The 26,309-nt window shown below is 41.0% G+C and overlaps 3 protein-coding genes across 4 annotated transcripts in view; 2 read left to right on the top strand and 1 right to left on the bottom strand.

The window, feature by feature from the left end:
- DHX32 (DEAH-box helicase 32 (putative)) overlaps positions 1 to 6,006 on the top strand; it is a 50,613-nt gene extending 44,607 nt beyond the window's left edge. The window contains 4 exon segments of the mRNA XM_034776864.1: positions 522 to 792; positions 1,400 to 1,439; positions 5,890 to 5,963; positions 5,966 to 6,006. Of these exon segments, the coding sequence (XP_034632755.1) occupies positions 522 to 792; positions 1,400 to 1,439; positions 5,890 to 5,963; positions 5,966 to 6,006 (426 nt within the window).
- Positions 5,848 to 22,972, bottom strand: BCCIP (BRCA2 and CDKN1A interacting protein). 2 transcript variants are annotated; one of them, XM_034777241.1, is made up of 7 exons: positions 22,812 to 22,972; positions 19,298 to 19,372; positions 18,399 to 18,479; positions 16,177 to 16,269; positions 14,669 to 14,856; positions 10,603 to 10,780; positions 5,848 to 6,636 (listed from the first exon to the last, which is right to left on the bottom strand). In XM_034777241.1, exons 1-7 carry the CDS (start codon positions 22,932 to 22,934, stop codon positions 6,466 to 6,468), a joined length of 909 nt encoding a protein of 302 aa, XP_034633132.1. In that variant the 5' UTR covers positions 22,935 to 22,972; the 3' UTR covers positions 5,848 to 6,465. The 2 variants fall into 2 exon arrangements, with proteins under 2 accessions (XP_034633132.1, XP_034633133.1); XM_034777242.1 differs by lacking the exon at positions 22,812 to 22,972 and adding an exon at positions 21,443 to 21,713.
- UROS (uroporphyrinogen III synthase) overlaps positions 22,940 to 26,309 on the top strand; it is a 38,341-nt gene continuing 34,971 nt past the window's right edge. Inside the window, exon 1 of the mRNA XM_034777243.1 lies at positions 22,940 to 23,057. The gene's annotated coding sequence lies outside the window, so the exon portion shown is untranslated. The remainder of the gene's footprint in view (positions 23,058 to 26,309) is intronic.

The raw sequence follows: 26,309 nt of genomic DNA on the forward strand, positions 1-26,309 counted from the left end.
TAAAATAAAAAAATATATAAAACATGAAGTGAGGACTCAGGATTGGCCCACTATGTACGTTAGATGCAAGCTAAATGAGGCTAAGTTTTCCATGTGGCTCTTGGCCTCAAAATTTGGGCTGCTCTGACAGAGACTGCTGCTCATTCCCACTCTCCTTTTAAGCTCTTGCACAGATAGAACAGCATTTTATCCAGGAGCCGTGTCTCTGTGGATGGGAGCAAGTGCCAAAGGGGTCATCTACTTATTCTGCTACATCACATTAATATACTTCCTACTCCCAATCTGAATTGTACTTCATGGCAAAGCAACATGCCAGGGATGGCCAAACCTACTGGCCCTCCGAGCCACATACGACAATCTTCAGAAGTTCAAGAGCTGGGGCACACCTGCTGGGAGCCGTGGGTTGGGGCTTCAGCCCCGCGGGAGGCATCTGACAGGGCTAGGGACTTCAACCCCGCTCCTGCTGAAGCCCTGAGTGCTGGCAGGTGCACCCCGCAGGGCTGAAGCCCCAAGACTTTAATGGTAAAAGAGCCGCATGTGGCTCACGATCCACAGTTTGGCCACCCCTGCAACATGCTGTCACTTCTTCCTCAGACTACGATGTTGAGAAATGGTGTCATGATTATTTCCTAAGCTGTTCTGCACTGAGGAGGGCAGAAGTTATCAGAGCTGAACTGGCAGAGATTGTAAAATGTATTGAACTTCCCATTTCAGAACCTGACTTTGAATCAAAAGAAAATACGCTAAGCATAAAGAAACTTCTCTTATCTGGTTACTTCATACAAGTAAGGAAAAAATAGGGTTTAGTATAATTCTATAGATATGAATAGAAGACAGCACAGTATTTAAGTTAAACCAATTGCTATTAAAGAACTTGAAATTAAGCTAGATAATGGTATTCCCTTGATTCCTGCAAAGGATTACTGGTACACTTTCATTCCATTTATTCAAATACTTATGATTTATCCAACAAATTTCTCTTATAGTATCAGCCAAGTTCTCTTTTGTTTCAAAGCGGTCATTAATTAGTGTATTTTTAAAATTCTTCTACCCAGTGTACTGGAAACATTTGTAAGCCATTAATTCCTGAGAAGATGTGACCAATACTCCACATACTCTAGCCTTCTCGTCTGGTATTTATCTGTCACAACCTGATGGCTCACTAGGAAAGGGAACCACTGTCCATACATCCATGTTAGAGGCTGAGAGGTGGGGTAGGTTCCAGAAACACTTTACCCCTCAGCACCTCTTGTTACAGGGTTGTTTTCTCTTTGAGGTTGTCTGCATGAAATTACCCAAAGAATATTCTTAATTCCAACCAAATTTACAACAGAAAGACAACACAAAAGCAGCAGTTTTTGAACATTTTTAGATTTACATTCCTCCTAATGTAAACTAGGAGGAATCATTCTCAGTTTAGCTATAGAAAAGACAAGACGGTGAGTGGCTTATATATGGAGCCCTACCAAATTCACAGTCCATGTCAGTCAAATATTGTAAATTTCATGATTTCAACTATTTAAATCTGAAATTTCACAGTGTTGTAATTGTAGGGGTCCTGACCCAAAAAAGAGTTGTGGGAGCAGTCACAAGGTTATTGTAGGAAGAAGGTACTGCTGTCCTTACTTCTGCTCTGCTGCTGATGTAGGGATATAAAAGAAGGTACTAACAGTGATTCCCCCCAAGTGACAGTGACCCCCTCATAATTTGTCCCCCACACTTTAAAATCCAACAGTTTCACCAAGTACAAAAATATCTTGGGTCTTCTGTTAAAACTTGTAAGCTACTGTCTGTAGAAACCATTGATTATATCTATCCTGTGAAAGATACTTTACTACTATGTAAAACTTACAAACAAGTTAACTGACTTTGTTCTTGAAGTAATTGATACAAGGTAAACAAACACTATAAGCCGTTAAGTGACTTTCCTTTCATTCGATGGCTCCTAGGACAGACCCCCACCCTCTGTGATTAAAGGGCCGGGAGTCTCGAATTAGCACACACCCTGAAAGTGGTGGAGACAGTAAATTAAAATATGGTTAAGTTATGAAATGTATGCTTGATATACATGGATGGTTAGGGAGGTGCCAGCCTAGAAAGGGAGTATCCATTGGCCAAAGAATGTGTCAAGTGGATGACCAGAAAACCCCCGGAGGGTAAACTGGGATCCACCCCATTACCTGGAAGGAGGAGAAACACAAACTTTGGACAGTGTGGAGCCACCAGGAATGTGCCACTTTGGACAGGAATGTGCTATCTGCTGATTGAGTCAGCAACAGCAGGATGAAACAGCTCCCATAGACTAACATAGGAATTAATTCCTATAAGAATGGACTCTAAAGACTGATGACTTTGAGTCTCTGGTTCTGCTGCCAGCCTCCAGGAGCATCAGGTGCACCTGACACAGACTCAGATCCATCCTCATGACCAAGATACCTGGCCAGTAACTCGGCATGAGCAACTTCTAGGCTAGTAACTATAACACCTATACAGAACTTGAATGAATGATTGTGTGAATGAATCTCTCTCTCTCTATATATATATATATATGTGTGTGTATAAGAAATAAGTAGTCAAACAATGTTGTTTACTTTTATCTTTTGCTTTATCAGTATATTTATAATAAATGTGGCATCTTTATCTTGTCCCCTTTAATAAGATCCTGCCAGTTTTTATTGGTATAACACTGACAGCAGCGTTACCTTCAGAGCTGGGCAGCTAGAAAGCAGCTCTGAAGGCAGGAGCCTTGCCAGTAGTAGTGCAGAAGTAAGGATGGCACGGTATGGTATTACAACCCTTATTTCTGCCCTGCTGTATGCAGAGCGGGGCTCTCAGTCAGCAGCTGCTGCTCTCCGGCTGCTCAGCTCTGAAGGCAGTGCAGAAGTAAGGGTGGCAATACCGCAATGCCCCTAAAATAACCTTGTGACCCACCCCCCCACAACTCCCTTTTGGATAAGGAAACCCAATTTGAGAAATGCTGGTCTCCCTGTAAAATCTGTATAGTATAGGGTAGGGTTACCATACGTCCAGATTTTCCCGGACATGTCCGGCTTTTTGGGACTCAAATCCCCGTCCGGGGGGAAATCCCAAAAAGCCGAACATGTCCAGGAAAATAGGGAGGTGCTGGGCTGGGGGCCAGGCTGGGGCCGGCGGTGCTGGGCCGGGGGCTGGCCCGGGGCCGGCAGTGCTGGGCCAGGGGTGCTGGGCCGGGGGCGCTCGGCCCGGGGGCTGGGGGCCAGAGGGAGCCGCTCGGTTGGGGGGGGGGGCAGACTGGGCCGCACCTCCTCCTCCCACCTCCCCCCCACTTACCTGCTGCCTGCTTCAGGCTTCCCACGAATCAAATGTTCACGGGAAACAGGGGAGGAGGCGGAGTTGGGGCGGGGACTTTGGGGAAGGGGTGGAGTTGGGGCGGGGGCGGGCCTGGGGGCAGGGCCGGGGCCCTGTGGAGTATCCTCTTTTTGGACACTCAAAATATGGTAACCCTAGTATAGGGTAAAAGCTTACAAAAAAACAGATTTCATGGGGGAAGACCAGATTTCACGGTCCGTGCTATGTTTTTCATGGCCGTGAATGTGGTAGGGCTATATACTTATATCTCCCTTGAAAACATTCATTCTTCTCTGGTCTTCCTGTCAGCATGGCATTGCTTTCCAGCAAGAAATGACTCCCTCACTCACTCTGCTTATGAAGACTACCTCTTAACCCTCCCTAATCCATGGCAGCCAGCCCCATTTCCAAACTATGCCCATCAGCAGCCATACCACTTCCTAAGCACCAAATCAACTGCCGGGACTCTGACCTCTACCTTTCTTGAGCTGGATCCTTGAAGGATGGCAGAACACGTGCATGGGGAGGGGAAGCATTCAGTTATGAAAGTGTTCTACCAAGCAGATGGTACTCGACCTTTACGCCTGCCACACTGGGCCTATCAGCTCAGGAGCCTTCCCCACCTTACTCTCCGAATCCAGATATGCCAAATCAGAAAGTGAAAGCAACATCTGACAGAAGCTCATAGAATCATAGGACTGGAAAGGACCTTGGTAGCTCATCTAATCCAGTCCCCTGCACTGAGGCAGACCAGCTATAATGAATGAAGCTGATATACTGAATTAAAAGCACCCCCTCAAGCTGTGCATTAACTACATACAATGCACATGAACAGTTGAGGCAGAATACATTGACAATAGTGTAAGAAAGTTAGGATCTGGACAATGGTCTACAATTATTTCTATGACAGTAGCTTTCCTAGTATGCATTAGGTCCTGTCCAGCTATACAGTACTTGTAAACCAACCCCTACCACACAGAGTTCATGATCTAAAAAGGCAAACAATAAACAAAGGATTGGATGAAAGAACAAATAATCAGCTGATATTTATAGAAGGCGAAAAAAGTTAACTTAAAATGGCACTTGACCTAGCCATATTACTTGGGTAAATCCTTGCATCAAACTATGATAGAAATGGATTTTCAGGAGGAGGAGAAAGGAATTCACCTTATGAGGTTCAGTTTGTTTTTGTTCTGTTGCACAGGGGAGGAAGAACCAGACTTTATAGCCTGGTGGTTAAGTCACTGGTCTGGAGATGCAGGTTCAAAGTTCCTGATCTGCATTATTTGGAGCAGAGACTGGAATCTGGATCTCCCACATCCCAGCAACCTAACCACCATATTACAAGAAACAGTCAACTCCCGCTCTCTCGTTCTGACCCAAGAATCCATCCTGGTCCTTAGAAAACTTCCTGACTAAAAAGTTGTCAAAACGTAAGTTTCCAAAACATGTTGGTTCTGATAAAATAGCATTTTTCAACAAAAGAAACTTTAATCAGAAATATTTCTGCCAGCTCTCCCTATGGTTTTGTTTGAGAGAGGGGTCCAAGCATAACCAATGCCCCTTCTTGGTGGTGTGAAAGTGTGAATATGGTCATGAAAGGAGAGGACAAACTGTGTGTATAACTGCATGTAGTGGGACAAGACTGGCATGGTGAGGAGTTATTTTCACACAGATTTCATAATCTGTATAGGAACATATGTGAAAGTGCTTGGAACTTGCAGCTTTTGCTGGGCCCAGTTCTATTTTGTTTATATTTACTGGTCTATGCTGTGTCTTTGCATAACACTGTATGGTATAGTGTATGTACCAACCTTTTATTAAGTTTTTCACTAAAAAAATACAGGAAATCAGACTGTACATTCCCTATATCAGAGTGTACCTTCTGTAAGCCAACTGCACCTTCCCGTACATTCATTACATCTCAAAGTCTGTCATTGTAATTGTACTCAATCCATTTAAAAAAGAATGTCCCTAAAATGATTAAACATGCATTTCTAAAAACGGAAAATGTATTTTAGTTCTTCTTTGGTCTTAATGCTAAAGCAGCAAGATTCCTCTATTAAAATAATTTAATTGAAGAAAGTTAACCAGTTTTTTCCCCCAAAATGACACTCCCAGCAAATGCTTTTTTTATATGCCCATGCAACTGAGTCATCCCATACAACTGCCAGGAAAGTTTCCCTCTGATTTCTCCTTCTCAGGGGTCTACAGAATGCACCCTCTCTCTGTATTTTGTTGAGTATGCTGTGCACTCAAATACAGAAAAACTCCATAATTAATATTTAATGTGATTTGCAGCACTGGGAACTGAACCCAATCACTTCAAGTGCAGGCTGAGCATGTTAATTTGCAAGTCTGCTTCGAGCACAAACATACAGCTACATTTTGGTGGCAGTTTTTCGTTTTGAAATAAACCCAATACCAATTGTTGATGCATTAAATATGCAGTTGCACCTATCACTGGCTCCAAGCACTTTTTTGCACAAACCATGAGATGTATATACAAAGCATTTCAAGTTTCATCTTTTAAAAAATATATTTTATTCCATTTCTCACCAGATTTGTGGAACTGGCACTTCAATAATATGTTAGCAATCTGCCTCCTAGTGAAAGCAAGGAGATTCTGCAGGAAGTAATCATTTATCACCTGTTTCAACAATGAAAGAGGAACGCTAAATAAAACAGCAAGACAAAGAATATGAAAAATATCCCCAAACTCCTGCTGAACAAAGATGAATTATTCAATGACTTTTATATCCAACTACTTTCAACCAAACAGAACCAGTATGTGCAATATGTCCCAAAATTAATCCATTCAATGTTTTTTCAACTTGAAATACACAGGTATTTAACAGGAAAGAGAAGAAAAATTAACTTCTTTAGAAGTCTTAGGGATGTAGGGTTTTTTTTTTTATTGCGTTCTTAATGGTGACTCCAAAGTCTACTAGGATATAATATTTTATAGTAACAGTATGATTGACATTGTTAGTTGTACAACCTACATGTTTCACTAGTATACAAAGGTGATTCCTGAGGAACACAAAACTGATCACATTATAAAACTTTTGGGAAGCTATTCAAAAGGCATATCGTTTTGCATGGTTGCTTTATAAAAACATTATCCAAGGAAACTGTCTAGATGGAGAGATATTCTTTCAGTTTATCCATGATTGCATTCATTCTATCAGATGGAATCAACATAATAGTTCGCAAAGGTTTCATTGGTACATCATCAAAGGACCATCTGCCTCCCAAACACGTGTCACTCTCCTCTTGCACAGAATAGCTGAACTTCAGAAGGGCTTTCTAAAACAGAAATAAATAAATCTTGATTTTAGTAAGGTTTCTGACATAGTCCCACATGACATTCTCAGAAATAAACTGGGAAAATGTGGTTTAGATGAAACTACTATATGGTGAGTGCACAACTGGTTGAAAGACCATACTCAAAGAGTAGTTATCAATGGTTCACTGGCAAACTGGGAGGTATTCTCAAGTGGGGTCCCACAGGGATCACTCCTGGGTTTGGTACTATTCAATATTTTCATTAATGACTTAGATAATGGAGGGAAGAGTATGCTTACAAAATTTGTAGATGATGCAAAGCTGGGAAGGGTTGCAAGCACTTTGGAGGACAGGCTTAGAATTGAAACCAAGCTTAACAAATTACAGAACTGGTCTGAAGTCAACAAGATGAAATTCAATTAAGGTAAGCACAAAGTATTTCACTTAGGAAGGAAAAATCAAATGCACAAACACAAAATAGGGAATAACTGGCTAAGTAATAGTACTGCTGAAAAGAATCTGAAGTTTACAGTATGTCACAAATTGAATATAAATAAACAGTGTGATGCAGTTGCAAAAAAGGCTAATATTTTGGGGTGTATTAACAGGAATATCGTATGTAGGACAAGGAAGGGGGCTGCCCCACTCTTCTCAGCTCTGGTGAGGCCTCAGTTGGAGCACTGTCTAATTCTGGACACCACACTTTAGGGACTATGTGGATAAACTAGAGACAGTCCAGAGGAGAGCAACAGAAATGATAGAAGGTTTAGAAAACTTGATCTAGGGGTAAAGGTTAAAAAAACTGGGCATATTTAAAGCTGAGAAAACAAAACTGAGGGAAGACCAGATAAATCTTCAAATATATTAAAGGCTGTTACAAAAAGGACACTGATCAATTGTTTTCCATGTCCACTGGAGGCAGGACAAGAAGTAATGGGCTTAATCTGCAACAAGGGAGATTTAGTTTAGATATTAGGAAAAACTTTCTAACTATAAGGGTAGTTATGCTCTGGAATATGCTACCAGAGAGGTTGTGGAATCCCCATCACTGGAGATTTTTAAGAACGGATTGGACAAACACTAGTCAGTGATGGTCTAGGTTTACTTGGTCCTGCCTCAGCATAGGGGAAAGAATTTGCTGACCTCTCAAGGTCCCTCCAGCCCAACGTTTCTATGATTCTATGAATGCTGTTACAAAAATTAGTTTTAAGCTACTATGAATATCATTTTAAGTGAAGTAAAAAAAGAAAGTTCTGTTTTGTGGGAGTGCAAGCTAAACACGAAAAATCCAATGAAAACTAAAATAGAATATTCAGTATCCTGTTTCACAAGCCACCACTTTTCATTTCATATCATAAACTCAAAACAAACAGAATTCATTGTGTAATGTGCATTATTGTTAATGTAGGGGACAAATGAAACATAAGAAGAACGACTTCTTGGTCTTCCAGTCACTAGCTGTAGATGGCCTTGGACAAGTTACTTAGTTTTTAAAATTGCAGATAATTCCTCAGGTGTTACAATCAGGTATTATAGCCAGGCTCTTAAGAGGTACTGTGGCAGGGAGTGGGGATTTCTGGCCAGCGACGGGAAGGTCATGTTGAATCTCTTGTCAAGAATACTACCCACTGCTTGCTAGTGAACCCCTAACTCTCTAAAGCCAGGAAGCAGCAGACCTGGGGCATGGGGGAAGAAGTTGACTCACAGCAAGAGCTGAAGCAGGGCAAGAGGAGCTGTCATGCATCCCAAAGAGGCTCTGTATGGGGACGCAAGGCCAACAGTGCACGGATGTCAGTTTGATACAGTTTGGGGGTGGGGGAAGGGGCAGTGCATGGAGGGAGAGTAGCAAAGCATACTCTTCTCCAATCACTGCTAAAGAATCACTTCAATCACAGCCTTACAGGTTCAAAGGTTAACATCTTTGTGACCCAATTAACCCAGCTGTAAAAACCGATGTAGTAGTTCCCTTCCTCACAGTGGCATTAGGAATCTTTATGTTAAATTCCTAGATACCAAGGTGAGAGGCATTAAATAAAAACCTTACATACACCTTACACAGAATCTCATAGAGCCCTGAGAAATCCTTGGAAGTGCAAGATATTTATAGAGAACACTTTTCCCAAATACTGTAAATAGTTTTTCATAATGTTTCTATTTATATTTATTGACTCAATCTGTCTGTAATATATATTGCAGAGTAGTGTCCTTTTACTACCCCTCCCACATCAAATATTTGAAGTTTCAGGGAGAAAATGCAGCCTTGGAATTGAAAGTCCCTTTACTACATGCTGGGTTTTGGTCACTTGGTGTGCATAAAGTTCAAATTCAGGTGCTGGAGACCCTGCTACAAAAAGATAAAAAGAAAAACTCTTATCTGCTTGTACTTTTACACCCCACAGCAGTATTTCTTGCAGTCTCATAATGAATGTGCCTAGACTTTGAATTTAAAGTTTTCCTCTTCTTAAATGACCAGTATTAGCATGATAGCCATTTATTAGCCTGCGCTAGGGAAAGAGGTGTCACATGCCAACATTTTACCCTGTGTGCACTGCCATCAGAGAGGAAGAACAGGGAGCTCTGAAATAGCAGCAGTGCTGTGGAATAATGTTTTTAAAGCTCTGAAAAAAGTAAACACCACTGAAAAATTCCATGCATTTCCAATTATATTTTAAATTTAATTTTCTGCATCCTCCCCTTTGTATATGGCTTGGGACCAGCAGAACTGAGTGGCAGGGTTCCCTCAGGAAATTATAAGTAATAGCTCCAGTTCAATATTTTAGTGCTTTTTATTAATGTATTTTTCCCAAACAGAATATATAAAACAAATGGGATAGTGACATCCATACATTTGGCTCTTCAGAAGATTTGTTCTAACAGTCTTTTTAAACCAAAAGCAGCACAGATTCAGAGCTTTGCATCTGCCAAGTTTCTCGGGAAGAATTCTCAGAGCATAAATTTGATGCCTGTTTGTGAGAAGGTGATCTACTTTTTGGGGATTCAGAGGGGAAAATATTTATGTTTTACATGAATCATGTATGCAGCAATTTGATTTGGTCCTTCATAACACCACAGACTTCTTTTTTCCTAGAAGCCTGAAAGATGCAATTGCTCTGATTATTTGAATCATGCTCTTCCAAATAGTTATAACTTTTTATGCAGATTCAAATAGAAGACTATAGAGAGGGTACAACTGCCTCTGAACTAAAAGGGGTTTTCCACCCCTAGGATTAAAAACCTTGAAGGGCCAATTCAGACGGTTAAACTCTGTGCTTCTGCTCTCTTCTGTCCATTCTTTTCAAAAACTTGGAAATTTCATTCACAGATCCTCAACCAGATGTTCACTTAGTTCAGAATCCTTTGTTAAATCCCTTCAGCATTACCCTCAAGATAACCAGTTAATTCTCTGTGACCAAGACACTGAAGGTAACAGCTGATCTTTCCCTTGAAGAATTTGTCTACATCAGGCATTTTTGGGAAGTCTCCCACCATTACACTGCCATTGGTGCAGCTCCAATGGTGGTAGCAACGGTGAGAGGGCTACTGTAAACAGAGCCTAGGCACATGCCAGTGCTTTTATCACCATGTCACTGAGACTTCTTGTAAATAATATCAATAAATTACTACAAAAAAGCCAAGTGCCATTTTATAATCTGCATCTGTAGTAATACAGCTCTCAGTGGTTCCCCCAAGGCAAAACATTGTTTACTTTGGTCAAGAGTTAGTGAGTATAAATATCCTACATTAGCAAAAATGGTTTGTTTGTGCATCTTTCAATAGTAATTACACAAAAAGCAGCTGGATTTAAATAAAAAGGTCATTTTACCACCTTTTCATAATCACTGCAAGTCAGTCGGTTTCAGGTTTCTAAAGTGGCTCAGTAAGAAAGGCCACTGTTATTATTGAAAAAAAAGTAGAGTCAGAACCTCCATTTCCCTGCTCTAAAGAAAAATCAAACAATTGGATTTAATGATATCAGAAGTCTGTTACCTCATAAAAGAATTCTTCCTCTGCATTTGCAAACATTAATTCCTCTTTCTGCTGTGTGCTCTCTCCTCTCTTCTTAGAGCTGCGCTTTGCTGTCTCTGTAAAGGTCTTGCTGATGAGAAGGTAGTAGTAACACTTTCCACATGGCTTATTTGTTCTTTGAGTTTCAGCCAATTCTTTCCTAAAGACAAATATTATTTACATAAAGAATATTTTAAAGCCCCATTAAATGCACACAAATCTCATAATGCAATAACATACTGATGCTTTTCCCAATCTTCATAATTGTCACTCAAATAGCTATATTGACTTTATATATGAATTTATGGCAGTAATTTTCTTTGAAAAGTTCTCTGCAGTCAGTTACTCTTAAAATCACCACCAACAAAACCAATCCCCTACTCCTCATAATACATTTCTCCTGTTAAGGAAACCTCACTAAGGACACACTATGTTCTTGCGGCTGTAAATGCTTAGAACCTAATTAAACACTCACCATTAACTACAATTCATAGGAGTGGTTTCCTCGCCAGCCAAAAACTAGCTCATTTCTTTGATCCCCAGGTTTTATTTATTTTTTGCCCCTTTCCAGAAGCTCTTAAAAATGACAAACTTCTGTCTGGTGAAGAAGACTGGATGCTCTCATCCCTCCCTTCGGTTGAGTGTGTTGCCACTGCAGTGCTGCAAGTCCCATCCAGTAAAGGAGCCCAAGACCTGAATTCTGATTGTGTGTGTTATGTTCCACTGGAAATAAACTTCAAACTTCCCTCAGCCCCTCCTCTGACAAGCCATTTAAAAGTTTATCAAACAAAAAAGCAAAGAGACAGTTATAGGTTTTCTCCTATCCAGAAGTATTCATTTCTTAGAGATCGGTATTACTAATTAAAAGAGCAGATGAAAGCTCCCTAACAGCAATGGTAGATTAAGATTAAATGAGGCCTGGATCTAAGTCAAACAAATTCCCTGCTTCTTTCAACCCAAACAAATGAAAGGCCCCTTCCTTTACAAGAGTGCACATAGTTCCCCTAGCTTCTGAACCTCTACAGTCACTCTCTGCTCCCTAGTCCCCAGGGTGGACAACAGCACTCTATGGCAGTGCACCCCAGCATATTCAGCCTCTGTGGGTTCAAAGACCCCTCCCAGTCCAGAGCTGGGATTTATGAATCCTACCTCCATAATTCTGGATGTGTTAATATTCTATTGCCTGTTCCCTCTTCAGTCAGGCATGGAGTCACCTGTGAAAATTCCTCTTCCACTAATGGAAGAACAAATGTGTGGTTCCATCTACTATCCAGGAGGCTGATCATTTCTGACTAGTCTTAGTGAAAGTGGGGAGGGAAAGAGGCTCTGATCACTGCTCATTTCAAGTCCTGTAAACCTTCAACTTCTTACAAATCCTATTATTTTACTGAAAGTCTCTCAACATTACCTGAAGACCCAGCTCATAGAGCGATGTCGGAGCATCTCATCCTTCATTAAAAAAAGGTATGTTTCTAGCCTTTATGATTGCAGATAAAACCTAGAAAATGTGAACTATAAATGCTCAAATACTAGAAGGCAAATACAAAGAACCCCAAATCTACTGTTAAAAGCCCCATGATTTTTAAGTCAAACTCACAATTTCTGAATGCTTGATGTTTGCAAGAACTATCTCTACTAATGCACAATTAGCTGCAATTGAATCACTAAGCCAGTAATGGAACAGTGATGGCTGAGAATGTGTATTTCTCAGTTTGTTATAGAGTAATAAGGAAAAAACAAAGTAGATACTGCACGTTCATTGTGAGGCTCTCCCCTTTTACAGTCTCACTGACATAAAGCTCATGTTTCCTGGCTCTTAACTACATGTATCCCTATCATAATCACCATTATATTCTACTCAAAATACCTGGATCCTACATGTGGTGTTAAAAATTAATTCTATAGCTTAAAATTAAAACTATAGTGTGAAAATAAAATGGGATCTAAACCTGTGTAAACTTTTGGAATCCTCATTTCTCTCCCAATTTGATACATTGGATTAAGAGACTAACCAGCTGATCTCTTACTTTCTGTTTCCACCTCCCAATTCAGAGTAGAGTAGACCAAGCAGAAGGCCTGAAGAATTTCTTCCGTGAGGAGACCTTCTCAGAATCCAGAGATACGAACCTCCACTCCCAGACCAAGGACACTTATTCTGCCAAGGGAAGGGGCTCTGTGTCTGGATGGTCTAGTCAGGCATCCACATCCATCCCAACACACACGTCTCAAACCCTTCAGAGGCAACTCGACAAAGTTGGGTCAGTCCTCTTAAGCACTCGGGACGCAATATGTTGGACAACTCTCACCAATCCGGGAATGTTCTGGGGTAAGTCTAATAATATCCCCACAAAACCTTCCAATCCATCTCAGAAGGAAAAGCTCAAAGATCTTCCCTCATTTCTGAAGTGGGCAAGAGAGCTATCTAGCTAGGCATCTTTTACAACTTCTTTTCTTCCCAAGATAAATCTTGGCTCATTCAAGGATGTACTCCTAACTCTTCCTCCCCATCACATAGTGGAAAATAAAGAACACAGGGGTTAGAGACCTACCATTCTCCTGAGATAAATTCCCCATAAAGAGAGAGTGAACAGTAGAGAGATAAGAACCCCCATCATGGGGATAATCATCCGCTCTCAAAAGGCATAAGAAAAAGAAAGTCCAAAGGCCAGAAGACACAAAAACACACTCTCTTCAAACACTTCTGACAATCTTTTCCCACAAACTCCAGTGCCCCTGCTGAAGTGTTTGCTTCAGATCATGATAACTCCAAGCCAGAGGAGCAGTAGAAATTAATTCCTGCAGACATATTTAAAACTGTGGGGCGGAAGATGGTGGTCCCTGAGATCGAGACAGAGAAAGATGATAAGCCGGCTAAAGCCAAAGTCAAATATCGCCCAATTACAACCACAACAGAATTTGCCATTCTCCTTCAAAGGAGTTATTAATAAGGAATGAGAAACTCCAAAGGGAAAGGGGGAAAAGCACTGAAACTCCAAAGTATCCTAGAACAAAACAAAACAAAACAAAAATCTCTCCTGAATAATAAGAGGAGATGAGACAAATGGGAATGGAAAGGCAGACCTAAATGAGAGAAAACTCATCCCTGTGGGAGATTAGATAGTGTCTAAATAGGACTAGGAGGCAATGATTCAAAGAAAACCTAATTTGGCATTTGGAAGTAGACAAATTAAAGGGCCAGCAAGTGATGTGACCTGTGATAGGAAGAGTGGAAAAAAATAGAAGAGCAAAGGGTGTTCATTTTCCCATTAAAATACTACCAGATTACCAGAAAGTTGTTTAAAAAAGTAAAACAAACACACCACACACACAGAAAACCAGAAAGGATGTCCTGACCTCTCTCTCATCTTACTACACCCTACATCTCAGTCAAAGCTACAAGCAAATTTAGATTCTTTCCCTTCCTTGACATCTCTGCTTACTCTTTCTTTGCTCATTTCTTTCCAAATCATCTGTCTTGATATCCCTGACAGGGCTTTAACACTGAACCCTGTTGGGAGACAAAGTAGTGCCTAACCCTCTACACTCATCTCAGACGCTGATTTAAAAAGTATTTCAATGGCTCATCCAGAGATCATGCACTTACAAATCTCCTGAAGCCAAGATTTCCATCCCAAAGCCTGAGTTAAGCACAATAAACAAAAATACCTCAGCTACTCATTATTAAAATGCTGTAATTTGTATAATTTTTAATAAGCTTGCTCAATGTTCAAAACAAAGATCAACTACAATTCACACACTTATCCTGTTCTAGTAGTATGTGGCATAATTTTAAAGTGGCTTCCTATTTCTTCAAGAGACAATGATTAGGAATTTTAATGCATAAAGAAGTAATATCAAATAAAGAAATTAAAAGTCAATATCAAGGACCTTATAGAAAACAATTGTATTTTTTCTTTTGATATATTTCTTACTTAAATCTATGGTATCATTCCCACTCCTTCAACACATTTCCATTTAAATAAGGTTTCTGAAGACATCTGAAGGGAAAAAAATTACTGTTCAAAATCATGTTTAGAATGACTCTTACTGCAGCTGCTGGTGCATGGGCAGAGCGATCTGTGGTGGTACGTTAATGAATCTTTCATTTAGTAGGAAGCCCACAGGCTTGGTGGTGTCATTTAGGAGCTTATCCAGCTGTTCAACCATACTCTGGTCACAGTTCTTCTCACACAGGCTTAGAATCAGCTCTTTTATTTGTTCAGCACATTGAGTACCCTAGGAATCAAAGGGTACATTTTCTTTACATTCCAGAACAATTATTTACATAAGAAAACCTGAAAGTGAACTTCAAGAGAGTATTCAACAGGCCTGTGGGCAATTTCCTGCAATGGTTTCTAAAGTACTGTAGATTTTGAAAATTATTATTCACCCACCCTCAAGGTGATGGCAGGCTGAGGTTCCTAAATGATAACAATGCAGCTATGAGTTACAGCTCCACTCTGCATAATAACCACAAAAAAAGGGGAACAACCCCAACAACTGAGAAACATGAAACATGAGATGATGGATGGTCCAGTAGTTAGGGTACTAGCCTGACACTTGAGTGACCTTGTCGGAATTTCCTATTTCATCACAGACTTCATGTGTGACTTTGGGCAAGTCATTTAGTCTCTCAGTCCTCCATCTGTAAAATGGGAATAACAACACTTCCCTACCTAACATAGCAGCCACACTAAAGACCGTGGGGCACTCAGATACCATGCTAATGAGGGCCACATAAGCACTTACACTGTGACTTTCATACCATTTTCATCTAAAATATTGTAACACATTCTATACGCAATGATATCAAGTTAACAGAAAAATGTAATTCAAAGCACTAAAACGAACTAACGATATAAATCACAAGATTAGATTAATCCAAAACCCAAGATGAGTTTATAGAATAATGAAGGGAATATATCTGGAATTATTAATTAAATATTGTTCCCTTGGATTTTGTATTTACTGGCCTCTTTTCATCCCTATTCTCTGCACATATTTTATCCCTTTTGACTGGTGGTGAAATTTACCAGAGAATCATCAGGTTCGTACGTCATTGTGCCAGATCTAGTTCAGGTTGTCTGTATATTTGGCATGGTAACTTTTATTTTATGGTACAGGTGACATGAACACCTTTCTAGTTGCCTTACAAATGCATTAAATATATTTTTAGAAGACTGTAATGCATCATGACATGACCTGTACAATGCTATGGTCTAACAGAAATATGAGCTTTATTTGGAAATTCTTAGTGGCCTGTCCAAAACTTACAGTGCTTTTCTATTATTACCATAAAAATGCAGCCGAACTGCTTGGCCACACAATGTACAGATGCTTTACAGTGTAACCTTATAGAAGGGGAACAGAATTTCAGAACAATTAAATTATTGGTAATATAAAAGGCATTTGAATAGACAGTGACAAGGGGAAAAAAGAGACACAACCATCTAGCACTTGACTTAATGTCTACAAAGTAATTTTCAATGAGACAGGATGAATAGAAAGTTTTAATTTCTAGAAATTACCATCCAGAAGTTAACCAGTATTACTGACCTTCCTTTCAGTTAAGTTTAAGAGGCTTATGAAGCCAAAGACTTCATCTTCTTCCTCCTCCTCATCATCACTTTCTTCTTGAACTTCTGCTTGCTATTTAACAAAAGTAAAAAAGACAACTAATACCAAGCTGCTTTTTAAAACAAAAGCAAACAAAACAGCACCATTATTCTATGTCCGGGATGTTTTATGCACATCTAAAAGCCATTCTGCAAGTCTATGGAATTGCTTAAGAGACAAGAACATTAAAAGAGCGAAAATTTGTAGGCTGTCTAAATAATTTATTCTGTTAAACCTTTATAAGAATATGTTACAACCTCCAATTTTTACTTACTTCCAAGCAGAACCTCACTAATTCACACCAATGACTGGGAGACCCCCATATTCAGCTACTTGCAATGGAATTATTGTGTAAAAACAAATTTTAAGAAAGCAAGAATATGCATATCAAGGTACTTCATTTATCTGACCAGAGTAATTTAGTTTTATTCATAATACTTCATAATGATAAATAGTAATAAATGTTCTGGGGCATATTTTGTATAAGTAATGATGTCTTTGAAATGAGACCATCTGACAGTTTTCTGCTATGAAAACTCTCCTGAGCACTGGAGAGAGAAAAGTGTGTGTGTGTGTGTGTATTATGGGATGGGCAGATTAACCAAATACAATTTACAAGGCTCTAGATTTAAATGATTAAGAAACAAAATCTAATAGATAGCTAGCAATTTCTTGGAGGAAGGAACCACAGTTCTGAAAATATGTTGGCATGACACAACTGTGTATTGTAATGATCTAAGTGGACACTGCAGTTCACACTTGGAGTTTTATTGGTTGAGGAGGGGCAAGTTTTCATGTTACCATTTGCTTGGCATGAAACAGCTTTGCAAGGCAGGGTCAAAAATAATAGTAGTAACCTCCCTTTGCACTAGAAATAGAAATGATTTTAGAGTAAATGATTTAGAAAAACATAGCAGAATGCAGACCATAAAAATCAAAGTTTCTTTGCAGGGGGAGGGGCATCTTAGGGCAGTTTATTTTATTTTGGAAATTGTTAATGTGTTTCAGTGAACCATTTACATTCTCCCTAACCCAAGTAGTCCTAACAGCAGCACTTATCCCTATCCAACCCTCTCGTCAGGATAGGAAGAAAGAACAGGCAATTCTCCCTGCCCGCTACATCATCTCACAAGTGGGTTAGGGGATAGGTTTTCATTAGGATCCGCTAAGTTCTTAGGCGATGTCCAATGAATGTGCACAGAAACAATTTTTCACTTGCTCAGTCAGAAACTCAAGACACACATTTGTTTGGTTTGGAGTTTTAGCCAATTTTAAATTTGGGGGGGGGGGGTGAGGGGAAGTCACAATTTTTTAAAATTAAAACTTCCTCTTCTACCCCACTTACTTAACACTATTTCTCAGCTACTCCAGAATTTCCTTCAATATCATAACTTCTTCCCCCCTCCCCCCCCCAAAAAAACAACAACAACAAAAACTCATTTGTTTGAAATGAAGAATGGAAAATTTCAGCCCCAAAAGGAGAATTTGTAACATAGTTATAAGCAAGAGAAAAGTGGGATTTGTGATGGAGGTTATAAATAATGTTCAATACAGTGTTTGCTACTGTAAGCACTATAACACCACCACAACTCTTCTCGTTAGTTACTCACAGAGACACAGGAACATGGATAATCTGCAACAGTTTGACTTCAGCTCAGACTCGATAAAGGGAATAGAAGAGTTAACTTACCATATCAAGAGTTGAGGTCACCCAAAAACTCCACTTGAACTCTGAAAGCAGTGGTTTTCAACCTATTTATAATTGTGGGCCGCAGGTTGAGAACCACTGCGCCGACCCCACTAATTCTGCCTCCCTCCCCCCACTCCCCTATGCCCAGCGCCCTCTGCCCAGAGACCCCTCCACAGGGCATGGCCAAGAGAGAGCCCCGGGCCCAGGAAGCCAGACCCTGGACCCTGCCGCGCCTGGGTTTTTTAGCACACAGTTGGGCCACAGCTGTGTGCTAATGGGGCCGCGGGTTGAGAACCACTGCTCTGAAGAGTGGATTAGAACATGAAAATACAAGTGACATCCAAGTACTTTATGTTGCAACAGCCTGTGCTCTAGAACTCTTAGCTACATGTATATTATGAAGGGGATCTCAATTATTCCATTCCAATTTAAAATTATACTGTGCTGAATTAGCAAGAATGGAAGCCCTTACCTTGATAACACTCCCAATGTGATTCTGTTGTATTAATATGTCAGTTAACTCAGCGGTATTAACGGGAGCTTTTAGAAACAGCTAAAAAAAAAGAACAAATACTGTGAAAACAGTCGAACATTTTCCTGTTGTGAACTACTTATTAAAACTTAGATCCTCCTATGAACCTCCTCCCAGCCTGCTCCCACATATTTTCTGAGGCAACTATAGTGCTCAGTTACATGAAAAAGTTAGGACAGCATTAAGAAGATCAAAATAAAATAAAATATTTAAAATAATCTGTTTAGGTTCTTGTACCAGGCTCTTAACCCCCAATCCCATTCAGTACATTTATCGTTTATTTCCTTACACTGGGTGTAGGATTTCAAGCACTAATAAATCTAATCTCCCCTAGTTGCCTGAAGCACCAACTACTCTAATGTCTTCAAATTACTTTGCATTTGGTTTGTCCTCTTCTGTATTTTACCCTTTCAATTCTGGCACAGTTTGCAAGTTTGTTTGAGAATGAATTTGAAAAAAGAGGAACCACTGATCAAGAGAGGAATGAAGCAGCCAAATAGGATGCAGATGGGTACTTTTTAAAGCTACAGTTGGTCAAAAACCCTCTAGAAACCCAATGGGATACAAATCTCAGGAATCACCACTGCTTGAAGATTGAGAATAATGAGAAAGAAGGGACTATGGTCTATCTGGGTGTGCATTGTGGGTCACAGATTGTAACCACTGCATTTAGTCAAGTGCATGTTGTAGCTGTAATTATTCATGTCTTCATCTACTGAGGCATAGTAAAACATTAAATCAATACTAGTAATGGTGACTGATGACAGTTTAAGGCTGTAGAAGCTATTTATTAATGGAAGAAATCTGAATAGGAGCAAGAAAGAATATTCTGAGTCTACCTGTTGCAGTAATTTCTTTATCCCATCATAGTCATTATCTGATATCGAATGTGCTTCAAATTCAACATTCACTTCCTGTGAATAAGCAGAAGACAGCAAGTATCACACATATGGTTGGCAAGCAGAATACATCTGAGAACAAAGTTAAAGCATGTATGACATGAAGAAGAGAAAAAAAAGGCAATCAGCTTAATCTAAAGTTTTATTTCTATCACTCGTTGATATCAGCCATTTTTGAAGCATTTATACATCTCTTTTGTAACTTTTTGAGAGACTTGGTCAAGTTAACATTTTTAGACAAACTATTTACCAAGTCTCTATTGCGAGCACGACCTTTAGGCCTTGATCCTGCAATCTGGTCCAAACAGGTGCACTATTACAGCCATGCAGAGCTGGACTCCATATAGCTTTGAGAGTTCACCTGTGTGGATCAAATTGGAGTCTAATTTTTTTAAATGACAAGTTCAGAGTCTATTTTTCCACCATTTTTGCTCTTTTTTTAATTCAGCTTAGAAAATAAAACAAAGATTACTGCTAGTCTAATTTCACTTCCTAGTGCCCATCCACTAGCACAATGCTTTAATGTTTATGTTGCCAGCTCTATGGAAATCTAGGGGGGAAAAAAAGGTCACACTGGTATTTAAAAATAAGATTAAAAATTCCTATTACTAGGCTCCCCTCAGATTTCACAACCACCAAGCTGTGTATGACATGATTTTGAATACATTAGCCTGAATCTTAATGAGAATTAAGGGTATGTCTACACAGCAAAAAACAAACAAACAAAAAAACACTTCAGTGAGGCTGAGAGCCCAGGTTTACAGAAAGCAACAGAGGGTCCTGTGGCACCTTTAAGACTAACAGAAGTATTGGGAGCATAAGCTTTCGTGGGTAAGAACCTCACCCACAGGACCCTCTGTTGCTTTTTACAGATTCAGACTAACACGGCTACCCCTCTGATACAGGTTTACAGACTCTGTCTTGCACTATGATGTTAAAAATAACAGCATAGACATTCCTGCTTGGGCTGGAGGTTAGATTTTGAAACCCGGTGAGGGGAGTGGGTTTCAGAGCCCAAGTGGGAAGATCTATACTGCTATTTTTAACATGTAGCGAAGGCCCCACAAGCACAAGTCTGTAGACCAGGTCTCTGAGACTTGCTGCCACAGGGATTTCTTTTTTTTTTTTTTTTGGCAATGTAGATATACCCAAGAGATCCCATCATGTAAAGCTAACTCAGTGTTACCATGATTGAAACATACCTCACTCGCCCAATCAGAACAGGGTCTTAGGTTGTGTTTTCACCAGGAAAACAGGTGTCATCTTAACTAGAAGTAAAATCCTAGAAGTCAAGGCAGTTTGTAGTTTTCACATATAACTTACACACCTTCTGCGTGTGGTGTTTTGCCCCATCTAGTGGCACCGAAAACACTCAGAGCAGGGGTGGACAAACTTTTCGGGCCGAGGGCCACATCTGGGTGGGGAAATTGTATGCAGGGCTTAGGGCAGGGATTTGGGGTGCAGGCGGGGTTCAGGCTCCAGCCCGCTCCAGGGTGGCAGCGGCGCACACAGGGGTCAGGGCAGGCTCCCTGCATGCCTGCCCTGGCCCCATGCCATGCTGCTCCAGGAAGTGCTGCGGCCCCTGGGGGGGGGGAGGGAGGAAAGAGGGCTCTGCGTGCCCTGCCCTTGCTGCACCTCCAGGTACCTTCCCCAAAGCTCCCCCAGGGGGGACGGGGGAGTACCTGGAGGCAAGGGAAATGCACAGAGCCCTTCCCCCACCCCGCCCAGGGGCTGCAGGGAAGTGGTGCCGGCCACTTCTGAGAGTGGCGCAGTGCGCCATGGGGGGCGATCCGGCCCGCGAGCCATAGTTTGCCCACCCCTGACTTAGACAGAGATTAATGAGTCTGCTCTAAAGCCCTAGCTAAGAGCTACATGGCTGTTAGCTCATGTATTTAGCTCCAGAGGTCCCAGGTTCAATCCTGCCCACTGACAATAGAGGTCTGCCGGCGTTACATTAGCAGGTCTAGCTGAAGACTTCACGGAAGCCTTGTCTGTAATCTGACCTACTAACTCACATGAAAACTACAAACTGCTTTGTCTTCTAGGATTTTACTTTGAGTTAATTAACTTCAGTTAAAAACCCACCTTTTCCCCCCTACTGAAGAAGAGAGAGTGTATTTTCACTATGGCGTTCACTGAGCACACTTTCAACTTCATGCAGCTCTGGAAGTACACACTGAAATCAGTACAGAAATAATCAATTTTCTGGTATCCTATGTGGTTTTCTCTCTTCCATGACTGAAGAAATTCTTTTCCCAACAAGCTGTCATCCATGGTCCTACAATTTGAATCTACCTAGGCAGACCCTTATCCCTGTGTGGCTTCAACAGGGCTCCATATAGATGTAGGGATTATCCATGTGGAACTGACTGCAGGCTTGGAGATATAAACATTAAAAAGTAAAAATATATAGAAGTTAAGGCTCTAGCAGTAACCAACTCATTACACACACACTGCATTGTGGATTGCTATTTAGGCGTTAAATGTATATGTTAATATAGTCTGGACCTAAAGCAGGCCTCCTTGATACTACAGCTTGTTCTGCATTGCAGAATTGGGGCCATAGAAAATAGGTATTTCTTTGAATTGGTGCGATCAGGCCCAGTACATGCCATATGGGCAAACAAATGTTGGTATTATAATCTTAATATTATGAGATTGCTTACATTTCCTAACTCTGAACTGTTCAATTTTTTAACTTTAACTTTGCATTTAAGCTTTCACAATTAGTGTTATTTTAATACACATAAAATCCAGTACATCAAACACTGACATCACCCTCTCTCAACCTAAGCACTTGAGCCTGTTAGCTGGCCTTTCTTGTTTTCTAGTTTTGCTAAATTAACTTTGCTTTGCTCCAACAAAAATATTAGCTTAAAAATACTGCACGTTGCCTGAAAACTGCATTTAATGCTGAGTCTAGGAGTGGTTGTTTTTGTTTTTTCAGGAAGGGCAGAGATAACAAATCAAGTTACTCTCCAGGAAACAAAAATGGGGAGTAGATTAACATGTAGAAAGACAGACTCGAGAAAGGAAGGGTGAGAGATTGTAAGAGGGACACACGGGGATAGCATAATACCTCCTAGCTGCCCTACAGTACTTTCACCTGCAGAGCTCAACGCACTTTCCATAGGACATAAATTTAGCACCCCCTCCCCCAAATTTACAGCTGAGGAAACTGAGGCACGGGCTGGTGAAGCGTGTAACTGGGGTTGAGATTAAGAAGCGAACAGGGAGAAGACGAGCGTAGTCCCGGTGCTGTGGGAAGAAGGGGCAAGGGGAAGAGGGGCAGCAAAAGAGGGAGGGCGGCCCTGGCAAGGGGGCCGTAAGACAGAAGGGCTCCGGGACCCGCGGGAAGGGAAGGCAGAGCGGGCCCCACTGCCCACGCGGGTGGGGCGGCTGTAGCTGGACCGGGAGCCCGCAGAGCGGGGCCTCCGGCCCTCTCGCCAGTCACCTCGCTGATCTCTTCCTCCTCGGAGGCCGAGTCCCCCTGCTCCGAGTCCGAGTCCTGCTCCTCCCCGTCCGGCTCCCGGCGCTCGGGCGGCCCCGGCGCTCTCTGCTTGGCCCGGCTCGCCATGCCGCTGCCCCGCCGCCGCGCGCAGGCGCCCCGGAGCCGGAAGGCCGCAGCGCGAAGGAGGAGCGGGCGGCGGAGCGGGGCGGCGCACAGCGAGCCCCGGCGAGGGGCGGTCCCCGCACGCAGGTGAGCGGCGGGATGGGCCCGGCCGCTGCCCAGCCGGGGGGCTGTGACTGAGAGCGGGCCGGGGAGCCGGGCGCTGCGGCGGGGCCCGTTAAGCGGCGTCCCGGAGGGGGCTGAGGGACACGGAGATGGGGTGGCGGGGCTCCGGGTGCACAGGGACTCGGAGCAGGAAACATGGCAGGGTGCGGGTGGGGGCGAGGGCAGGCAAGGTGCAGGCCGCGGGGCACGGCAGCAAAACTACCGGCTTGGTGTGAAGTCCGGGAACTTGACAGCAGGATAACTCAGCAGAACAGCCCTGCCTCCCTCCCTGCGCAGAGTCTGGAAATCGGCCACTCTGTCACAAGGGGGTGCCAAACCTAAGGGGTTTAAATGCTATGAATAAATAAAATCAACTCTCCCATTCTTAAGGTTTCCTTTTTTTGTTTGTTTCTGTAATTTCATAGTCCTGGAAGTTTCTAGTGATACGTGGCATCTGACAAAGTAGATAAAACCTTAATTTCCAATGTAAAAAATCAAGCAGAGCTCTCCTCCACCTCACTTTTTAGGCCTCCATTATATATCGTTATATATAAAAGAACAAAAAAGGGGCAAAAGCCCCTCCCTCTCCCTCCTCCCTTTACAGGTCACTTTATCCAATTTACATTAGCACTGAAGAACAATCTTTGTAATGATGGCATTTTGAAACACCTATGAAGGAGGGACTCTTTGAATTAGCCAAGGGTGGAAGATTGGCTTCAGTTACTTGTTTTAAGGCAGGGGTAATCAAATACTTTTTGTCGAGGTCCAAATTTCTTGCTCAAGCTATAGTGAAGGTCCAGACTCCAGAGAAAATAACAAACAAACAAACAAAAAAAGTAAATAAAAAGATTTTGGAGTCTGTTCAAAAAGCATCTGGTGGTCCGTTTTAAGGGTTTGACTTTTAGACAAAGAATTGGCAGTGGGAACATTTCTGCATCATTTCTGATTTCCAGATGTAAATCGACAGCTACTGAGCAAATGGACTTCATTTTCCATTGATTCTTCTTTACATAAACTTTTTTTAATGTTGGTCACAAGTTTATGTATATCTCTTGAGAAATGGAGCTAATGTAAAGGAGCGTAATGTTTAAGTATATGTAGGAACACATTGAATATATTGCCAAGGAAATTGTGTGTATTATTCATGTATTTCCACCATTTCTAAGATACATAGGACTCTTCTATATAGCAGAAATGTCTCACAGGGTTCTATACTCTTTCAGTTTATTCAGTGGGAATCCAGCTGTTCCGAATAATAATTCATTAGCCAATTTCAGGGGCTTCTTCTCAGAGTCTCAAGGATTTGAAGAATCCATTATAAATACAGATTATTATTCCTGTTTCTGTGGCACCTATAACACATTGTAATAAGCCGCAAAAGCTGTTACTTTTAAAAAGTATTATTTCTAAAGGAAATCCAATTTATAGTTTAAGTACTGATTATATATTCACTTAGTCATGGGAGTACACGTTCAGCAATAACAGCTGTTTCAACATTTCTGATTTGGGAATACCATATTCAACATGCATATTTTCCCATACTCGGCTTTTTGGCTGTCTGTACTCATCCCCATCTGTTAGGGTGGCATTGTGCCTACATTCACGGTGATGTCAATTGTCCTAGGGCATAATTGCTAAGAAAAATGAATTTGGATAGGCTGTAGCCAAAACAATGCAAGGTTTGTCTCTTCTATAGGACATCTCTGCTGCGTGAGAGCATTGCCATACTGGTGCATTATGTCACTTTATATTTGATCATACATGTCAATATATTTGCCACATAAACCTGCCTGAACTGTGAAGGAAAAGACGACACAAGGTTCAGAGAGATTTGTAGCTGCTTTTACAGCAGGTGCACCAAAGCCCTTCAAAGGACACTAGCATGTCATGACAAATATTACAGGAGTGCACAAATCTGCAGCCGCTCTAGCCCAAATTCTGTTTTCAGTCACACACTTTGCAATCCCTTTGAAGTCAATAAAGTAGCTGCCTTCTGGCAGAAATTAAAGCAAGCCATGGTATCAGGAGCAAGCAGGCTTACTCAAAGTAAACCAGATGGCTGAGTCCAAAACATAAGTTGTGTGATTTCTGTGTAAAGTGGGCATTCAGCTAATTGCATATTAGAGTAGTCTGTGATATTACAAGACTTTTCCCAATAATTTTTCTTTAGTTTTAATATATATTTTGCCCATAAGAACTAAACAGTGGAATTCATTTGATAGTTGGAAGCCTATAATAAGCTTCTAAGTATGGATGCTTACCTGTTTATTATTATTCAGTATTTGACACAGGCTACATGATGGGGAGATAATTTGGTTCTGACTACATCCGAAACATCAATGACACCTCCCCTCCTTCCAGAATGCACCTGAATCAACTTTATGATTTCATTCTGGGGTTTTGTAACTCTATTTTGGCTTTTTTTACTCTTCCCTAGTAGAATTATTGCCTTGGGATGATTTTCATTTTTTCTTAGATTTACATTTTTGATTATTTCATTCTTAGTATTATTAAACATTATACATCTATCTTGAAAGAGGTGAAAGGATTTCTTAAAATGTCATTATATGTATGCCATCTTTTATTTAAAGTATATAATTAGTGATGTATATTTTGGAAAAGTTTGTAAGTTCATGTTGCGGTCAGGTAATTTATGAAGTGTGTGTGTCATTATTGTTAAGAGAATGTATGAACTATAAGGATATTGGAGTACATATATGTTTCCTTAATAATAATTTCAATACTTTCTAAGGCTTAGACTGTTGGGTTTTTTAATTGTAATTTTCTTTTTATGTAATTTATATAACAGTTGTAGTAATTACTGGAACAACTTTTAAGAATAAGTTAAAGTTTGTGTGAATTTCCTATGTTTAAAAAAAAAAATCTGACCCCCCCCCCCCCCCCCAGCAACATGTATATACTCACAGACAGACAGATAGAAAGGCACATACCCTCCTGATGGCTTGATGAAGTCTGCCAAAGTTGAGACCTACTACATTAGTCTATATAAGAGAATTTGGAGCAGAGATGTCCTCCTGTGTATCTTATTTGGTCTGTCAGCCACAGGCAGGGACCTTGGGCTTAGATCTTCCCCTGATACATTGCCTTCTGTTGCCTCCTCTGGACTTGCTAATGTCTACAAGAGGAGAGCTGTGCTATAGTAAATTGCATAAATTCTTTCAAAAATGGATTCTTCTTCAGTGAATTTTAACAACTCTGCCAGTGCTTTAAGTTCAT

The sequence above is a fragment of the Trachemys scripta genome, chromosome 7, assembly GCF_013100865.1.
Source record: "Trachemys scripta elegans isolate TJP31775 chromosome 7, CAS_Tse_1.0, whole genome shotgun sequence".
NCBI lineage: Eukaryota > Metazoa > Chordata > Testudines > Emydidae > Trachemys > Trachemys scripta.

What these genes read in the sequence shown, in the direction of transcription:
- BCCIP (XM_034777242.1), bottom strand. Translation starts at nt 21,631, where the DNA reads ATGGATGACAGCTTGTTGGGAAAAGAATTTCTTCAGTCATGGAAGAGA. An exon ending in ACATTGGGAGTGTTATCAAG is followed by an intron (nt 16,270 to 18,398) that starts GTAAGGGCTTCC and finishes TTTGTTAAATAG; the next exon opens with CAAGCAGAAGTTCAAGAAGA. An exon ending in CCCATGCACCAGCAGCTGCA is followed by an intron (nt 10,781 to 14,668) that starts GTAAGAGTCATT and finishes ATTTGTCTTTAG; the next exon opens with GAAAGAATTGGCTGAAACTC.